Below are 20190 nucleotides of genomic sequence, written 5' to 3'. Positions count from 1 at the left end.
ACCACAGAAGAAATGCATTTGAGACGCTCTGATCAGGCTCCACACGGACAACAGCATTAAACTCTTTGTATATTGTGCCTAAAACTCTCGTGAATATATTCTCTGGGTTTATAGACGTTGTTATTGTGTTTGTTTTATGTAAAAATGCCAGAAGCAGCTTGGGTTGCTCCTCCATTATTTTCAATTAGAATCATAGCAATCAATTCCTGTTTGCTATTAGAGTCCTGCTTATGTCAAACACTGTCGTCTTTCTTCCAGAGTAATATATAAGATGTCTGAAATTCAGTTTGCGTTTATTAAATTCCACGCATCTTAAACGTAGCAGACAGGGATTATCTGGGATTTTGTTTTGGCAAGTTTTCACGGTCTCTATTGCCATCTACTGGCCAGTAGTGTTCATGGCAGTATTCATCCTAGTACTGAGTGTCCAGTAGTTGGCAGTGCTCTATTTATTTTGACACCGGTTATATCAGATAGTTATCTAATTACAACTTGGCTTTTTTTTTTTTTTTGAAAATACCTTTTTTTTACAAATAAAAAATGGCATATTTTACAAAAGCACATTTATCTGTAAACACCAACGCACGACACACCTCACATTAACGTGTTGGTTTTCATAGAATAAATGAGTCAACCACTCAGTGTTAGCGGAGGCACATTTTACCATAATCCTTTGCCATCTGTCTGTGTTTGTTACAAAACTTCAGAATTAGTGCATTATTCAACATTAAAAGATATATGTTATATTTTAACTTTGTACAAATGACAGAATTGACATTAATGAAGTTATTCTATCAGTATTAATTTTATTTATAAACCAAACCATAACTCAGCACTGCTTTATTTTCCATTACCTCCGCCTCACAGCAATGCTGATATTGAGTAGAGAGTTGAGCTTTGCTGCTGGAAGCTTTGTAATAAACAGGAGCTTCCAGCAGTGGGCAGGGCGCACAAAGACAGAAGTGCTGACTCATTGTTTGGGTCTGTAGTCGCCTTTGGTGCTACCAGAAGCAATTGTGGTGTTAAAACTCAAAATCATCTTGTTAGTAGTTGCAAGTGTACCGCAGACAATACTGGAAGTTATCAGTTATCTGTAGCTTCCGATAAATTTTTGGGTGTTTATCGGTTTAGCTTTATAAAAGATAACTTTTCATTTAGCTCATTATCTGTTATCGAAGCTAATTTTTTGGTTAGCTGTGCCCACCACTGCACCTTGGTAATGAAACACCTGTTTATAGGCCATCAGTTGGGACTGAACCAGCTGATATTAATTTGCGCTGACAAGGGGCAGGATTGCTTTCTAATTACTGATAGATTTCAGCTGGTCTCTTGGTTTTCCATGTCTTTTTGCACCTCCTTTTCTTCAGGTGTTCAATACTTTTGCCTGTGTCATTTCACATTATTACACATAACTTAATTTATTTACTTATTTTTTTTTTGTTTTGTTTTTTTTGCATGTGTGGATTACTTGGTTTGTTACCAACATCTGTTGAAAATTTCATGCCAATAGCACCTTTACAAATGTTTTTACTGAGAAAAATGGTGACGTTTTCAATACTTATTTTGTCTGCTGTGTGATCACAATTACAGAGCTGCGTAGTGTCATGTGTATTATTTTTCAGTCTTAATATAAAACATGACAAAGGTTTTCTGATAGATTGTGACTGATAGATTGAGGCGACCCTAGTCTTAGAGAATCCTTTGTCCAATACACAGCACTGTATCCACATCCACACTTACCATAATTCTGGACAGAGTGTACTTTTGAGTTAAATTCACTATAGTGATAGTCGAAGACCTCCTCCTCTGTGTCCTACATCCTGACCAGTCTGCACTCACGCATGCTCTGATGATGACACAGACTCATCTGCGTTTGCCATCAACACTCAGCTGTTGAAGCATGTGATCTGAATTATGCAGCCACGACATACCAGATAAGAATGACAGCCAGAAATCTGATACTGGTGGTGTAATGTGTTGTACTAAAGAACAGAGGCGCACCCTTATTGCAATGAACCTTATCTAGAGTCAAAGTTTATAGATACTGTACATATTTTGTACAGTTGGATGGTTGTGTAACCGTGTATGGGATCCATATGTGTAGTTCTGCATCAGATATGAGTTTAGACTTTATTCTGAGCTTCTTTTTAAACAAATCCAATTTTGAGTAATTAACAAATCCAACTTTATGGAATTCCTCCCTCATGCAGAATGTAGAACTTTATCAGCTCTTTCATGTTGTCACAGCAGCACCACTCGCTGGTGTTTCTGTGAATTACCTCCATGTCGTTTGTGTGGAATAAGATCATCTCTGCACCATTCTGTCATCCACTGCATTTCCTGGTGATTGGTCAAAAGTGGATTCATATCATTTTCATATGATTGAGTAGTACTGATAGTAGCGAGAGACTTTTGGTCCTCCTGGAGGTTATTTATTTGCATTATACCATAATGTGTGTCTATGGTAACAATGCAACCTACACCAGTGGTAATCAGTCCTGGTCCTTTGGGTAAATCTGGTGTCTATTAGCGCTTGACTCGCTGAACACACCTGATTAAGTTAATTAGCTACTGTATTTAATCCATTAAAGGCTCCCCTCTCTACTAAAAGCCCCCCTTGATTTTTTTTTCTTTTTTGCATTTCCATCTTTAAAATTGTGAGCGCCTGCTTTATGACATCACAAAGATCTGTGAATATCTTGCTGACAAACAAATGATTAGATATTGATGTATCTTTTTGATAAGTTGAGTAGTAACTCTGACCTACCTGATATTCAATGACACAATAAAGAATATTTTGCTATAAGATAAATGTACAGTTTATGCAAAGGTTTAGGCATGATTTTCCTTTATAAATCAGTGGTTGTCTGGATCAGAAATTTCAGTTAAATATATCATATAGCAGATGAACACACTGATATTTGAGAAGTGAAATGAAGTTTCTAGTATTTACAGAAAGTGTGCAATAATTATTTACACAAAATTGGTCAGGTGCCTAAATTTGAGCACCCGTGTCATTTTATTGATTTGAATACATGTAGCACTAATTATTGGAACACAAAATTATTTTGGTAAGCTCACGGACCTTTGACTTCCTTACACAGGTGAATCCGATCATGAGAAAGGGTATTTAAGGTGGCCATTTGCAGATGTTTCCCCTCTTTGCATCTCTTCTAATGAATGGCAACATGGGAGCCTCTAAACAACTCTCAAATGACCTGAAAACAAAGATTGTTCAACATCATGGTTTAAGGGAAGGATACAAAAAGCTATCTCAGAGATTTCAGCTGTTAGTTTACACTGTGAGGAACATAGTGAGGAAATGGAAGACCACAGGCACAGTACTGGTTAAGGCCCAAAGTGGCAGGCCAAGAAAAATCTCAGATAAGCTGAAGTGAAGGATGGTGAGAACAGTCATAGTCAACCCACAGACCTGCTCCAAAGACCTACAACATGATCTTGCTGCAAATAGTGTCTCTGTGCATCATTCAACTATACAGTGCACTTTGCACAAGGAGATGTTATATGATGCTGTAATGAAGAGGAAGCCTTTTCTACGTACACGCCACAAACAGAGTCGCTTGAGGTATGCTAAAGCACATTTGGACAAGTCAGATTCATTTTGGAATGTCACTTCGCTGGGGTGGAAGGAGCCTGAGCTTGTGCAGGAGGTTGAGAGATACCGACTAGAGATAGTCGGGCTCACCTCCACTCACAGCTTGGGCTCTGGTATCCAACTCCTGGAGAGTGGCTGGACGCTTCATTTTTCTGGCGTTGCCCACAGGGAGAGGTGCAGAGCTGGGGTCGCATTGCTTATTGCTCCCCAGCTCAGTCGCCATGTGTTGGAGTTTACTCCAGTGAACGAGAGGGTCGCCTCCCTATGCCTTTGGGTTGGGGACAGGTCTCTCACCGTTGTCTCGGCCTACGGGCCGAGCGGCAGTGCAGAGTGCCCGACCTTCTTGGAGTCCCTGGGAGGGGTACTAGATAGCGCTCTGACTGGGGACTCCATTGTTCTCCTGGGGGATTTCAATGCCCAAGTGGGCGGCAACAGTGAGACCTGGATGGGGGTGATCGGGAAGCACGGCTTCCCCGATCTGAACCCGAGTGGTGTTCAGTTGTTGGACTTCTGTGCTAGTCACAGTTTGTCCATCACGAACACCATGTTTGAACACAAGGGTATCCATAAGTGCACCTGGCACCAGGACACCCTGAGCCAGAGGTCGATGATCGACTTTGTAGTCGTATCATCTGACCTTCGGCCACATGTCTTGGACACTCGAGTGAAGAGAGGGGCAGAGCTGTCGACCGATCACCACCTGGTGGTGAGTTGGATCCGCTGGGAGGGGAGGAAGCCGGTTAGACCTGGCAGGCCCAAACGTGTCGTGAGGGTCTGCTGGGAACGACTGGCGGAACCCTCTGTCAGCGAGGTCTTCAACTCCCACCTCCGGGAGAGCTTCTCCCAGATCTCGGGGGAGGTTGGAGACATGGAGTCTGAGTGGACCATGTTCTCCACCTCCATTGTTGATGCGGCCGCTCGTAACTGTGGTCACAAGGTCTCTGGTGCCTGTCGCGGTGGCAATCCCCGAACCCGGTGGTGGATGCCGGAAGTAAGGGATGCCGTCAAGCTGAAGAAGGAGTCGTACTTATCTTTGCTGGTAGGTGGGACCCCGGAGGCAGCTGACAGGTACCAGTAGACCAAGCGTGCCACAGCCCGTGCGGTCGCAGAGGCAAAAACTCGGGTCTGGGAGGAGTTCGGGGAGGCCATGGAGGAGGACTATCGGTCGGCCTCGAAGAGATTCTGGCAAACCATCCGGTGCCTCAGGAGACGGAAGCAGCTCTCCACCAGCACTGTTTACGGTGCGGGTGGGGAGCTGTTGACCCTGACTGGGGATGTTGTCAGGCGGGGGAAGGAATACTTCGAGGATCTCCTCAATCCCATCGTCATGTCTTCCGAAGAGGAAGCAGAGACTGGGGACTCAGAGGCGGACTCATCCAGTACCCAGGCCGAAGTCACCGAGGTGGTTAGAAAGCTCCTCGGTGGCAAGGCTCCTGGGGTGGATGAAATCCGTCCTCAGTACCTTAAGTTTCTGGATGTTGTGGGACTGTCTTGGCTGACACGCCTCTGCAGCATCGCGTGGCGATCAGGGACAGTGCCTCTGGATTGGCAGACCGGGGTGGTGGTCCCTCTGTTTAAGAAGGGAGACCGGAGGGTGTGTTCCAACTATAGGGGAATCACACTCCTCAGCCTCCCCGGTAAGGTCTATTCCAGAGTACTGGAGAGGAGAATTCAGGATTCAGAATTCAGGAGGAGCAGTGTGGTTTTCGTCCTGGTTGCGGCACATTGGACCAGCCTACACGCTCCACCGGGTGCTCGAGGGTTCATGGGAGTTCGCCCAACCAGTCCACATGTGTTTTGTGGATCTGGAGAAGGCGTTCGACTGTGTCCGGGGTCCTTTGCTAAGGGCTATCCGGTCCCTGTACGACCACAGCAGGAGCTTGGTTCGCATTGCCGGTAGTAAGTCAAACCTGTTTCCAGTGCACGTTGGCCTCCGCCAGGGCTGGCCTTTGTCACCGGTTCTGTTCCTTATTTTTATGGACAGAATTTCTAGGCGCAGCCAGGGTGTAGAGGGGGTCTGGTTTGGGAACCACAGAATCTCGTCTCTGCTGTTTGTGGATGATGTGGTTCTGTTGGCTTTGTCAAATCAGGACCTTCAGCGTGCACTGGGGCGGTTTGCAGCCGAGTGTGAAGCGTCCGGGATGAAGATCAGCACCTCCAAATCCGAGGCCATGGTTCTCGACCGGAAAAAGGTGCTTTGCCCTCTTCAGGTCGGTGGAGTGTCCTTGCCTCAAGTGGAGGAGTTTAAGTATCTCGGGGTCTTGTTCGTGAGTGAGGGACGGATGGAGCGTGAGATCGATAGACGGATCGGTGCAGCATCTGCAGTGATGCGGTCGCCGTATTGGACCGTCGTCGTGAAGAGAGAGCTGAGTAGGGGGGCAAAGCTCTCGATTTACCAATCGATCTACGTTCCAATCCTCACCTATGGTCATGAGATTTGGCTCATGACCGAAAGAACGAGATCGCGAGTACAAGCGGCCGAGATGAGTTTCCTCCGCAGGGTGGCTGGGCGCTCCCTTAGAGATAGGGTGAGGAGCTCAGTCACTCGGGAGGAGCTCAGAGTCGAGCCGCTGCTCCTCCACATCGAAAGGAGTCAGTTGAGGTGGCTCGGGTATCTTTTCCGAATGCCCCCTGGACGCCTCGCTGGAGAGGTGTTCCGGGCACGTCCCATTGGAAGGAGGCGCCGGGGAAGACCCAGGACATGCTGGAGGGACTACATCTCTCGGCTGGCTTGGGAATGCCTTGGGGTTCCCCCGGAGGAGCTGGGGGAGGTGTGTGTGGATCGGGAGGTCTGGGCGGCTTTGCTGCTGCCCCCGCGACCCGACTCCGGATAAAGTGGAAGAAAATGGATGGATGGATGGATGGATGGATGGATGGACAGATTCATTTTGGAATAAGGTGTTGTGGATTGATGAAACTAAAACTGAGTTATTTGGACATAACAAGGGGCGGTATGCATGGCTGAATATGAACGCAGCATTCCAAGAAAAGCACTTGCTACCTACAGTAAAATTTGGAGGTGGTTCCATCATGCTGTGTGGCTCTGTGGCCAGTGCAGGTACTGGGAATCTTGCTAAAGTTGAGGGTCACATGGATTCCAGTCAATATCAGATTCTTGAGAAACACTGCTCAAAATCTACTAAGGCATTCATGCAGAAGAACAAGTACAATGTTCTGGAATGGACATCTCAGTCTCAGTCCCCAGACCTGAATATTATTGAAAATCTGTGGTGTGATTTTAAGCGGGCTGTTCATGCTTGGAAGCCAACAAACCTGACTGAACTGGAGATGTTTTGTAAAGAAGAATGGTCCAAAATACTTTCAGCCAGAATTCAGACTCTCATTGAAAGCTATAGGAAGCATTTAGAGACTGTTACTTTTCCAAAAGGAGGATCTACTAAATACTGATGTATGTTTTTCTGTTGGGTGCCCAAATTTATGCACTTGCCTAATTTTATTTAGAGAATTATTGCACACTTTCTGTAAATCCTATAAACTTCATTTAACTTCTCAAATATCACTGTGTTTGTCTGCTATATGATATATTTAACTGAAATTGCTGATCCAAACAACCAATGATTTATAAAGGAAAATCATGGAAATCATCAGTGGTGCCCAAACTTAAATGTACCACTAAATATTTGTATTCTGACAGCAATATGACTTCTGGAGGCCCAACCAGCCAGACAGCTTTTTCCAGTCAGGTGAAGACTGTGTGGTGATGATATGGCATGAGGATGGACAGTGGAATGATGTGCCCTGTAACTATCACCTCAGCTTCACTTGCAAAAAGGGAACAGGTATGCACAAGGGCACACACCACTACACAAAAGTACACATTTGTCTCTTGTGTAAAAGACCCCAGTGGTGCACTTCTTTGATTTAGTCCATAAATAGATGGGTTTCCATTACAGATTTGTGAAAAAATTAAGTGACATTTTCAGGATGTTAACAAAACACTGCTGGACTGTGGTAAACCAGAAAATAGAACATTGCAGTAGTCCAAGTCTAGAAGAATCAAATGCATGAATCAGGGTCTCAGCATCAGCCACAGACAGGATGGGAGGAATCTTCGCTATATTTTGCAGGTGGAAGAAAGCAGTCCTCGTAATATCTCTCTATGTGTAGGTCAAAGGACAATGTAGGATTAAAAATCACCTCAAGGTTCCTCACTTTGCCAGGGTGATGCATGACACACAAGCCTAGGTTAATTGCACAATAACAGCATTTCCATTGAGCGATCTTATATGACACTGCTGGGTTTTATACTCTTGCAATAACTGTCATTCCATTAACTCCCTCATGATAACTGTCATTCCAGTAAGGCTGTCACAATAACTGTCATTCCAGTGAGGCTGTCGTGATAATTGTCATTCCGGTAAGGCTCTCGCGATAACTGTCATACCAGTAAGTCTCTCACGATAACTGTCATTCCAGTAAGGATCTCGCGATAACTGTCATTCGGGTAAGGCCCTTGTGATAACTGTCATTCCAGTATAGCTCTCGTGATAACTGCCATTACACTAAGGTTCTTTGTGATAACTGTCATCCCAATAAGGCTCTCGGAGTAACTGTCATTCCAGTAAGGCTCTTGTGATCACTGTCATTGCAGTAAGGTTTTCATGACTGCCATTCCGGTAAGGCTCTAAGGGTAACTGCCATTCCGGTAAAGCTCTCGGGGTAACTGTCATTCCAGTAAGGCTCTTGTGATAACTGTCATTGCAGTAAGGTTTTCACGATAACTGTCATTGCAATAACGTTCTCATGATAACTGTCATCCCAGTAAGGCTCTCGCAATAACTGTTATTACAATAAGTATCTCGCAATAGCTGTCATTCCAGTAAGGCTCTCTGAGTAATTGTCCTACCGGTAAGGCTCTCGTGATAACTGACACTCCAGTAAGGCTCTCGCGATAACTGCCATTCCAGTAAGGATCTCGCAATAGCTGTCATTCCATTAAGGCTCTTGCAATAACTGTCATTCCAGTAAGGTTCTCACAATAACTGTCATTCCAGTAACTGGTACTCTATCTGGTTTGGATAAGGTCTCATCTCATCACTGCCAATTGACGTGTGATGACCTCTCTCTACGAATATCAAAAGAGCTCCTTCATAGAAAGTTTTCTGGCTGCTGAGAAGCAATTCCACAATGTTACATTGCCCCTGAATACACCACTTAGTTGGAAAAATCTCTCCCAACCGCTTAACTTGCTTTGTTTGACATGATGCTCCACTGTATTTCAATTTGTTTTTGCAGTTGCCTGTGGCCAACCACCAGTGGTGAAGCAAGCTCGTGTGTTTGGTGCCATGAGGCCTCGCTATGAGATCAATTCTCTTGCCCGCTATCACTGTAAGCATGGCTATATTCAGAGAAACAGACCTACTATACGCTGCCGGGACAACGGTCAATGGGACACACCTAAGGTCACCTGTATGACCCGTGAGTACTGACTTTGTGTGTTATACTGTAGATACACTTATTTTCCTTGTTCAGAAGTGAACGTCAAGGTTTTAAATGCAAAACCGTAGTCTTCAAGTGTGAAGCACTGGCTTGTGTATATATTTATACATTTTTACCTAAACATGCCGAAATTCTTCATATTAACATGAAGAGTTAAATTTATGTCTGTTTAGAATTTAACCAGTTATAACACAGTAACACTGTAAAATAACAGCACGGTAACACTGTAAAATAACAGCACGGTAACACTGTAGAATAACAGCACGGTAACACTGTAAAATATCAGCACGGTAACACTGTAGAATAACAGCACGGTAACACTGTAGAATAACAGCAGGGTAACACTGTAAAATAACAGCACGGTAACACTGTAAAATAACAGCACGGTAACACTGTAAAATAACAGCATGGTAACACTGTAGAGGAACAGCATGGTAACAGCACAGTAATACTGTAGAATAACAGCATGGTAACAGCACAGTAATACTGTAGAATAACAGCATGGTAACACCACAGTAATACTGTAGAATAACAGCATGGTAACACCACAGTAATACTGTAGAATAACAGCACGGTAACACTGTAGAATGGCATCACAGTGACACTGTAGAATAACAGCATGGTAACACTAGAATAACAGCATGGTAACAGCACAGTAATACTGTAAAATAACAGCACGGTAACACTGTAGAAGAACAGCACAGTAACACTGTAGAGGAACAGCATGGTAACAGCACAGTAATACTGTAGAATAACAGCACGGTAACACTGTAGAATAGCATCACAGTGACACTGTAGAATAACAGCATGGTAACACTAGAATAACAGCATGGTAACACTAGAATAACAGCATGGTAACACTGTAGAATAACAGTGCGGTAACACTGCAGAATAACAGCAGGGTAACACTGTAGAATAACAGCACGGTAACAGTACTGTAACACTAGAATAACAGCACGGTAACACTGTAGAATAACAGTGCGGTAACACTGTAGAATAACAGTGCGGTAACACTGCAGAATAACAGCAGGGTAACACTGTAGAATAACAGCACAGTAACACTGTAGAATAACAGCACGGTAACACTGTAGAATAACAGCACGGTAACAGTACTGTAACACTAGAATAACAGTACGGTAATGCTATAGAATTGCATACTTTGTATAATCTAACTGCACATCTTCAGGTGCAGTGCATCCGGAAAGTATTCACTGCGCTTCACATTTCCCAAATTTTGTTATGTTACCGTCTTTTCCCAAAACCTTTCCAAATTCCTGCAAATTCTGCACACAATACCCCATATTTCTTTATTTCAACAAATTTTTGCAAATTTGTTGAAATAAAAAAACTCAGAAATCACTTGTACATAAATATTCACAGCCCAGCTCTGGTGCATTGAGCTCTGGTGCATCCTGTTTCCACTTTATCATCCTTGAGATGTTTCTACAGCTTAATTGGAGTCCACCTGGGGTAAATTCAGTTGATTGGACATGATATGGAAAGACACACACTACATATAAGGTCCAAAAGTTGACAGTACATGTCAGAGCACAAACCAAGCATGAAGTAAAAGGAATTGTCTGTAGACCTCAGAGACAGGATTGTCTTGAGCAGTGTTGCCAGAGTAACTTTGAAAAGTTACTTTATACAGTTACATTATACAGTTACTTTATACAGTTCCTTCATTAGCAGCTGCAGAATGTAAGTAATAAAGTAACTAGTAATCTAACTTGGTTATTTTTAAGATTGAGTACTCAGCGAAGTAACTTAGTTACTTTGCCTACTCTTAAGAATAACCAAATTAGATTACTAGTTACATTACTTATCACTTACAAGTTGCTGGCAACTCCTAATAAAGTAACTGCATAAAGCTGCAAATGAAGTACCTCTATCAGACCCCCTCTACACCCTGGCTGCACCTAGAAATTCTGTCCATAAAAATAATGAACAGAACTGGTGACAAAGGGCAGCCCTGGTGGAGGCCAACGTGCACTGGAAACAGGTTTGACTTACTACCGGCAATGCGAACCAAGCTCCTGCTGCGGTTGTACAGGGACCGGATAGCCCTTAGCAAAGGACCCCGGACCCCGGACTCCCGGAGCACCCCCCACAGGGTGCCCCGAGGGACACGGTTGAACGCCTTCTCCAGATCCACAAAACACATGTGGACTGGTTGGGCAAACTCCCATGAACTCTTGAGCACCCGATGGAGGGTGTAGAGCTGGTCCAGTGTGCCGCAACCTGCCAATCCAGAGGCACTGTCCCCGATCGCCATGCGATGTTGCAGAGGCATGTCAGCCAAGACAGTCCCACAACATCCAGAGACTTAAGGTACTCGGGACGGATTTCATCCACCCCAGGAGCCTTGCCACCGAGGAGCTTTCTAACCACCTCCGTGACTTCGGCCTGGGTAATGGATGAGTCCGCCTCTGAGTCCCCAGTCTCTGCTTCCTCTTCGGAAGACATGATGATGGGATTGAGGAGATCCTCAAAGTATTCCTTCCACCGCCCGACAACATCCCCAGTCAGGATCAACAGCTCCCCACCGGCACCATAAACAGTGCTGGTGGAGAGCTGCTTCCGCCTCCTGAGGCGTCGGACGGTTTGCCAGAATCTCTTCGAGGCTGACCGATAGTCCTCCTCCATGGCCTCCCCGAACTCCTCCCAGACCCACGTTTTTGCCTCTGCTACTGCACGGGTTGCGGCACGCTTGGCCTGCCGGTACCTGTCAGCTGCCTCCGGGGTCCCATCTACCAACAAAGATAAGTAGGACTCCTTCTTCAGCTTGACGGCATCCCTTACTTCAGGCGTCCACCACCGGGTTCGGGGATTGCCGCCGTGACAGGCACCAGAGACCTTGTGACCACAGCTACGAGCGGACGCATCGATAATGGAGGTGGACAATGGAGACTCCATGTCTCCAATCTCCCCCGGGATCTGGGAGAAGCTCTCCCGGAGGTGGGAGTTGAAGACCTCGCTGACAGAGGGTTCCGCCAGTCGTTCCCAGGAGACCCTCATGATACGTTTGGGCCTGCCAGGTCTGACCGGCTTACTCCCCTCCCAGCGGATCCAACTCATCACCAGGTGGTGATCGGTCGACAGCTCTGCCCCCTCTTCACTCGAGTGTCCGAGACACGTGGCTGAAGGTCAGATGATATGACTGCAAAGTCGATCATCGACCTCCGGCTCAGGGTGTCCTGTTGCCACATGCACTTATGGACACCCTTATGCTCGAACATCAATCAATATATATGAATCATGGAAACATGAATCAATATATATTGAGCAAAGGGTGTATATACTTATGTACATTTGATTCCTTAGTGTTTTATTTTGAATAAATAAAAAACGTCTTTCACATTGTCATTATGGGGTATTGTGAGTAGAATTTTGAGCAGAAAAATTAATGTACTCCAATTTGGAATGTGGAAAAAGTGAAATGCTGCGAATATTTTCTGGATGCACTGTAAATTTACATTGCCACAACAAAATGGCAACTGCTTCAGAATATCTTCAGGAAAATCTGAGATGCCCAAGCAGAAGTCATTTGGAAAATTGGTGAAATGAGACAGATTGACCCAAAAACGTACAGAAATATAACCGCAGCAACACTCCAACAATGTGGGCTTAATGGCAAAGTGGTGGCAAAGAAACAGCACAGTAAAGAACACATTAGAGTACAATTGTTGTTTGAAAAACAGCCTTCTACAATTTCAGAGTGTATAGCTGTGATGTTATTTAACTTTTTTTTTTCTTTTTAGTAATGTTATTTGAATGCAATGTGCAATGAGAGTGTTTAGTTTTGGGGCTCATTCACACAATGATGTGAAGTGGCTGACACTGGCTGATGTTGCAGATTTTTAAAAATCTCTGTGAAACGCCAAAGATTGGTAATGCATTCTGCAAATTTTCGTTACATAGCATCTCAGATGTGGCATAGTACCTTGCTACTGGTGTGTTGTCGATACAGGTTCTACATATTCTTTCAGATTTCTTCATGCTCAAGGGCTCCAGAGGATATGGTCCATCCATTCAAGCCTCCAACAACGGCCAACGCAGGCAAACGCAGCAGTCATGGTGTATTAGTGCAGGTGACATAGTGGTAGCGGAGCTCAACTCTTCTCAGGGTTTTAGCATTAACATTGGAGATTTTAAACATGTTGAAAACTTTTCTGGGACCACAACGAACATCAGTGTTGGTCAAATGACACTGACTTGGCTACTGTGGCATCTGACAGACCTTGGCGCTGGTCAGCGTTAATCAAATATAACCGCGAGCATGAAGGGGCCATAACATTTCACCGTCAACATTTGGCCAAATTCTTATACCTATACTTTAAGCGTTAGCAAAAGTACTCTCATCTCATCATGTTTTCTGTTTTCTTTTTCCTAGCTGCATCCTACCACAGGTTAATAACTGACAGACGACGCAGTGACCAGCAGAGTGGCCAAGAAAATCGGTACTACAGTAATCACATCCATCACACGCAGAGTCGGCAAAAACATCCAGAACAACAGCAGAGTGAAGATTTCCTTCAGAGCTTCTCATTCAGAGAGAAGAGACATCAGCACCAAGATCCGCTCGCACACTGACGGGTTTTATGAGCCCCCAAATATACCGTCACAATTCATACGACTAAAACAAAAGTTTGAAAAGTCAAAAAGGAGGTTTGACAAATTTAAATGTTGCTTTTTTTTTTTAAACTGTTCCTTTTTTTTGGCATCTTTGGAGCCCAATCACCTCTAAAACCTCAAACACGGCTGATAATACTTCACATACACAAGTGCTAGAAAAGAAACCAATTCACTTCATGATGGTGTTGTGTATCACGAGTATGTGCAGTATTTCCCGACAGTACCATGCAGGCTGTCAGTGATCTGACAGCCTCCTAATCACATAGTAAGACCCTTCGGCTGCTCCCTAGTTTTGTCACTCGGGGTCGGTACAGCAGATCCGAAGTCGATCTGCATGTTGATTTGGCACACATTTTACACCAGATGTCCTTCCTGATGCAACTCCAAATTACATGGACAAATGTGGCAGTGGTGGGGTTTGAACCGGGAACCTTCCGTATTGAAACCAAGCCCCGCTGCCCCTGCAGCCTACTAATCGTACAGTTATTGTTAATCTTTTGAAATTCTGTTGAAACAGTATATCGTACCTGTTACCTCCCCAAAATTTGACACATTTATCTTGAATCCTGCTTTATAAATGTTTGTGTTTTTATTTTGTCAGGAATTACGGATTGTGTCCAGAATCACTCGCGTTTTGTTTCGCTGACTTTTGTTTAACAGACTCTGTAGTGCACGTGTTGATTCCTACTCAGTGCATCATTAATGCCGCACAATAATTGTTGTTGCACGAATAATATTTTAAAAGATAATGTCAATGATGCACTTTTAAATGTGTAATATACGTGTCCGGTAACTATGTGCACAGTATGCTCGACGCTTTGTCAGACGCATGTGTACACATTCTTGTGAACACAATAATACATTATAGACACTTAGATGTGAACGTTCTTTGCATATATGTGCATGTTAATGAGGATGAAATTATTTTTGCTGTGAAAACAGCTCATAAACAAGTCATGGAAGACACTTGATACTTACACCATATATACCCCATCGGGAGTAGATTGGCGGTTTAGATTTTACGGTTGTTTAGTGTATATATTGGCATATTCCTGTGGATGAAGTGTTTATTTGTTTTGATTTTTTTTGCTGTTACTTGACAGTGCATTATGACAGAGACTCTACACTGATACTGTGTGTATATTTCGATGATATAAGAACAATAGTTCAGATGATGACTTGCATAAATCTTTGCATTAGTCATCAAAAAATATTTCTTAAAAGAGCATATAGACTATGTAATGTTGACACAGATACTTGGAATTAATGGTTGGTTTATGACTATATTTGCATATTAATGAGCATGAAGTAGTTTCTTTTTTCTTGTGAACACAATGGCGCTTTAACAATATATGGTGCTAACATATAGTATTTGCACCATATACCCCCTTAGACATATGCATGGTTTCGATTTTAGCGCTTGTTAGTTATGTTTGCATATTAATGAGGATGAAGGGTATTATTTTTTGTTGCATTCATTACTTGAGAATATGGTATTTACATTGATAATGTGTGTATATTTTGGTGACACAGATACACTAATGTAGGCGTTAACTTGCATAATGAGATCCTTAGACTTGAGGGTGGTTTTGTGAATACATTTGCATATTAATGACGATCAAGGGTTTTTTATTGTAAGGACAATAGACCTTTAACATTTCATGGTACATATTTGATGCTTGCAACATTACACCGTAGGTATACCATTCAAGAACCCTTTGAGTGGATTAAATTTTAGAGGGTTTTTTTGTCCAAATATTTGCCTTTTAATGAGGACATAGCAATTTTTCTTTTAAGCACAATAGCTCATTAACAATACATGGTACACACTTGATGCTTACACCATAGGTACGCACTTTTGGGTATATGAGATGATTCGATTTTAGGGTTCTTTGATGGATAAATTGGTGTATTCGAGAAGATGAAGTAATGTTTTTTTAGAATGACAGACAGGTTAATAACAAAGAATTTACATTCATGACGTGTGTATTTTGGTGATACAAAATGTTAAGTCAGTCACTCAGAAGTGCTTCATGAAAGAATACAGACTGTTGACAGTTAGATTTAAAGGATGTTTGCTGAATATATTTGCATATTCATTAGGATTAAGTGATTTTTTTTTTTATTGTGAACACAATTGTTCATGATGGTACACACTTGATGCTTACGAGATAGGTACGCCCTTCAGACCACATGATATGATTAGATTTTAGGGATCTTTTGTGTGTATATTTGCATCTTAATGAGGACAAAGTAGTTTTCTTTTTAGATTAGATAGAACTTTATTAATCCCTTGGGAAGAGGGAAATTGAGGTTCCAGCAGCACTGTATAGCAGCACACAGGGTAAGAAGCACACACAGTATCCTAAGTGAAAGTAAAAAAAAAAAAAAACAAACAAAAAAACAATTTGCAAATATAAATACGCAAATATAAATAGCAGAAATACTGCTCGCTGCTGGTTTACTGGCTACTACTGTTGCTCTGCTTCCCAACCCCTGTCTTCCTGTTACTACTCCACACCCCCCCGAGTGTTGGTCCTGCACTATTGTTAATAGTGCATTAAAAACACATGGCACACACTTGATGCTTACACCATAGGTAGCCACAAACTCACAAACAAAAACACAAACTGAGTTCTGCATCATATTGGGTGAGATAGAGAGAAATGATCTGCTGTGAGGTGGGGGGGATATGTTTACACAGATATGATGACATATAAAGATATAGTAATTATTTAGGAAGCTGATTTGTAAATGACATTTTTTTCATCAGAAATTCTTGGATGCCAAAAACATAGTAGATCATTAGGTAACTACTACATTTAAGTGATTTTGAAAGAAAAGATTTAGGATTGTTTTGTTTTGTTTTTTAATCTTCTGTTTTTGATCTCTTGTTGATCTTGTTGATTTTTTCCTTTAGCATTTTGAGATTTTTATTAATGAAAGGTGAATTATAAATAAAATGTATTATCGTTATTATCATTATTATTATAATATCATTGATGTTACAGTGCCAAAAAAAAAAGGCTGCATCGCTGTCCTCATGCCCCTCATGACATAGGTGTGATAGGTGTGGGAAAATAAATAAAAATAAAAAGATGGAAAATACAGACACATGCAGTTATGACGACTTAACATCCTGCATCGTGTGCACATAGCAGCAGGACAGAGAAATTCATATTACATTATTTGTGCAACATCAATTATGGAGTAGTGCCTATTGTTTAGGCAGCTCAAATGAGTTTGTGTTGATTTAGTTTTTGTTTTATTCTGTACAGTGCACAATATCTTATTGTGCTAGTGACCATCGTCTGCACCCTTGTGTTACTGTTGCATCATGGGAGAATGTGAATCCATTTTATGCCAAGTCAGTTTTGGATCTGTACAGTGATATCAGCACTGTGATATCAGTCCTCCGATATCATCCCTCCGATATCAGACCTGTGATATCAGTCCACTGATATCAGCCCTGTGATATGAGACCTGTGATATCAGTCCACAGATATCAGCCCTCCGATATCAGACCTGTGATATCAGTCCACTGATATCAGCCCTGTGATATCAGACCTGTGATATCAGTCCACTGATATCAGCCCTGTAATATCAGACCTGTGATATCAGTCCACTGATATCAGCCCTCCAATATCAGACCTCTGATAGCAGACCTGTGATATCAGTACACTGAGATCAGCCCTGTGATATGAGACCTGTGATATCAGTCCACTCAGCACTGTGATATCAGCACTGCCACAGGAGTTAAATGCATCAATATCTGTGTTCCTGATCGTTCAAACCTTTAAAATCAACTTCACAAATTGTGACGGTATATTTACTCGTAGACATGCTGAGTCTTACTGAACTGTCGAGCCGCGGCTCTAAAATAAGCAGCGAGCGTGTTTTCAATGTTCAGCTTCAACAGACATTCCAGTAGTGATGATTTATTTTAATGTGCCAGTCTTGTTGTGGAACAGTGTTAAAGCTACAGTACGTAGGATTTACTGCCATCTAGTGGTGAGGTCATAGATTGCGTAATTCCGTCACCAGTCTTGATTTTCCCTTCATATTCTCTTTTTTTGTGATGGTGATTCATACTCTTTTGCCTTCTGTTATGATTAGCTTTATTTCTATAATGCCTAAATAGATCCTTGTCATTTCATTGGTGGTTTGTACGTCATATGATATGGATCATTTGCAGCATTTGCCATTTTGGGCCATTGACTGCAATTTTGGTTCTATTTACTATGCAATTTTTGTTCTATACTTTTTGTGCTATTGCATGCCGTGACTACCGCATGCTCCCACTAGTGGCAACAGCTCTCAGTTTAAAACCAAACAAGGCGGGGTTTGAACGAGCTTATTGACAGTGTTGTCAGGATTGTTTTTGAACAATCTGGCTGTTTTTGCAAGTTGACTGAGAACAGTTTTGGATTGGATTGGACTGCTATTTAAGAGTGCAAACCTCCACCAACACTAGTTGCCAATTCCACAGTTTTTTTTACCTTGGGGAAAAAATTTTCAAGGTCAAAGTCCTGTTTGAAAATATAATACAAAATATAGATCAAAAGGGCTTTTCAATGTTAAAAGCAAATATCCGCTAAATCCGCAGTACGGATCAGATGTGGATCAAACTTAGTATTTTCATTGTGAGTGCCAGTTTGTACCTCATTGTCATAAATAAGAGTGATTGAGGCACTTTTGATTGAGATATGATGCAAAATGTACATCAAATGGGGTTTTCAATATTAAATTCAAATGTCCACAAAATCCAGAATCTGGATTAGATCCGGATCAAACTTTGTCAAGAGATAGTGAGTGTCAGTCTGCACCTCACTTTCAAATATGATAGTGAGTAGGGCACATTTGTTTAAGATATAATGAAAAATACACATTAAATGGGGTTTTCAATATTAAATTTAAATGTCCATAAAATCTACAATGCAGATCAGATCCTGGTCAAACTTTGTCACCATCCTACATAAAAAAAAAACATGGAATTGATAATGATATTTTTTTGACAGTTATTAATTTTTAAAGATACAGATTTTTCCAAATTTCCAAGCTTTTTCTTGAGTTTGCCATTTGACCGATGATCTTGAAAACTGAATCAGTTCTTGTCTATCAGGATGTGAATCTTCAGTAAACATTTCATAACGATATATGAAAAATTATGGGCTCCGGGCTGTTCACAAACAAACAGACAAACAGGGGCAAAACGTAACCTCCTACAACGTCGTTGGCAGAGATAATAAAATGTCAAATGACAAGGATCTATTTTAGACATTTTTTATGCGTGCAATGGTAAGAATATTTCTTGAGGTGAAAGATGAAATGTTCCATTCAGCGAAGCGCAATAATGCTATATTCTATTTCTGCAAAGAATCTCCATGAAATCCTACACACTGTAGCTTTAAATATGAACATCACGGCGAGCGTGATGCGGACTCTACGGCACGCGGACGTTCACTGAAAGTCACAAGCCATCACTTCACCACCCTGCTGGAGCTTTTTGCACTTTGTTGACGTTTTTCAGCTCATTTCCACCTGAAAAATGTGAGCACGCTCTCTGAAGAACTGAACTCTGGAAAAGCCTCAGCCAGCCATAGACACCAAACATGAAGTCTCTTTCTGCCACAATTAAGATGTTCCACATGAGCTACTAAACTAGTTTAAGAATGTAGTCATGATTTTTTAATTATAACTCATTAAAACCAATCATTTATAATGGTAAATTATCATAGATATACAGATTTTTGCATAAAATGTAATTTTTTTTTTAAATATATATATATATATATATATATATATATATATATATACAGAATGTAGAACATCTACAGAAATAAATACATATGAACCAACTTTATAAAATGTCCAATGTTATTGAACTACAATCAAATATTTTTGTGTAGTGAAATAACAAAACAACAAGATGTATGCATGACAATTATTAGCAAATCATCTCGTTTTAAGATAAGATAAACTTTATTGATCACACAGCGGGGAAAATCACTTGCTGCAGCAGCAAGAGTCGTACAGTAGTAAAGAAAAAGAAAAATATCTACATTAAGGAAACGTGACTAAAGTATATTGCGATGTTTGCTGGTTGGTGCATAAATACTATTGTGAACACATTATGTGAAAAATAGAATATAGTGAGTATAAGTATGTATAGATATGGTAAAGTTATTGCACAGGATAAATTGCACAGTTGTGCACGTAATGAAGCACAAAAGGTGACGGTAGACGTAGTTGATAGTGCAAAATCAGCAGGCGATTATGGTGCTTGAAATATTTTGAGGTATTATACAGTCTGACTGCAGTTGAAATAAATTACCTGTTTTACACCGAGGGTGCAGCAGTCTATTACTGAAGGAGCTGCTTAATGCTCCCACAGTCTCATGTAAGGGGTGAGAGGGGTTGTCCATAATTGATGTCAGCTTAGCTAACATCCTCCTCTCACCCACCACATCTATTACAAC

The 20190-nt window shown here is 41.8% G+C and overlaps 1 protein-coding gene across 1 annotated transcript in view; it reads left to right on the top strand.

Moving 5' to 3' along the window:
- The window catches only part of LOC117529117 (versican core protein-like), a 156423-nt gene extending 140469 nt beyond the window's left edge, over positions 1 to 15954 (top strand). The window contains exons 14-16 of the mRNA XM_034191816.1: positions 7272 to 7416; positions 8873 to 9055; positions 13470 to 15954. Coding sequence (XP_034047707.1) covers positions 7272 to 7416; positions 8873 to 9055; positions 13470 to 13669 — 528 coding nt within the window. The 3' untranslated portion in view covers positions 13670 to 15954. The remainder of the gene's footprint in view (positions 1 to 7271; positions 7417 to 8872; positions 9056 to 13469) is intronic.
- The last annotated feature ends 4236 nt before the right edge of the window (positions 15955 to 20190 follow it).

This window comes from Thalassophryne amazonica, chromosome 17 (genome assembly GCF_902500255.1).
Source record: "Thalassophryne amazonica chromosome 17, fThaAma1.1, whole genome shotgun sequence".
Classification (NCBI taxonomy): Eukaryota; Metazoa; Chordata; class Actinopteri; order Batrachoidiformes; family Batrachoididae; genus Thalassophryne; species Thalassophryne amazonica.
Note: the sequence above shows the minus strand (reverse complement) of the source record. Positions and strands in the feature narration are given on the sequence as shown.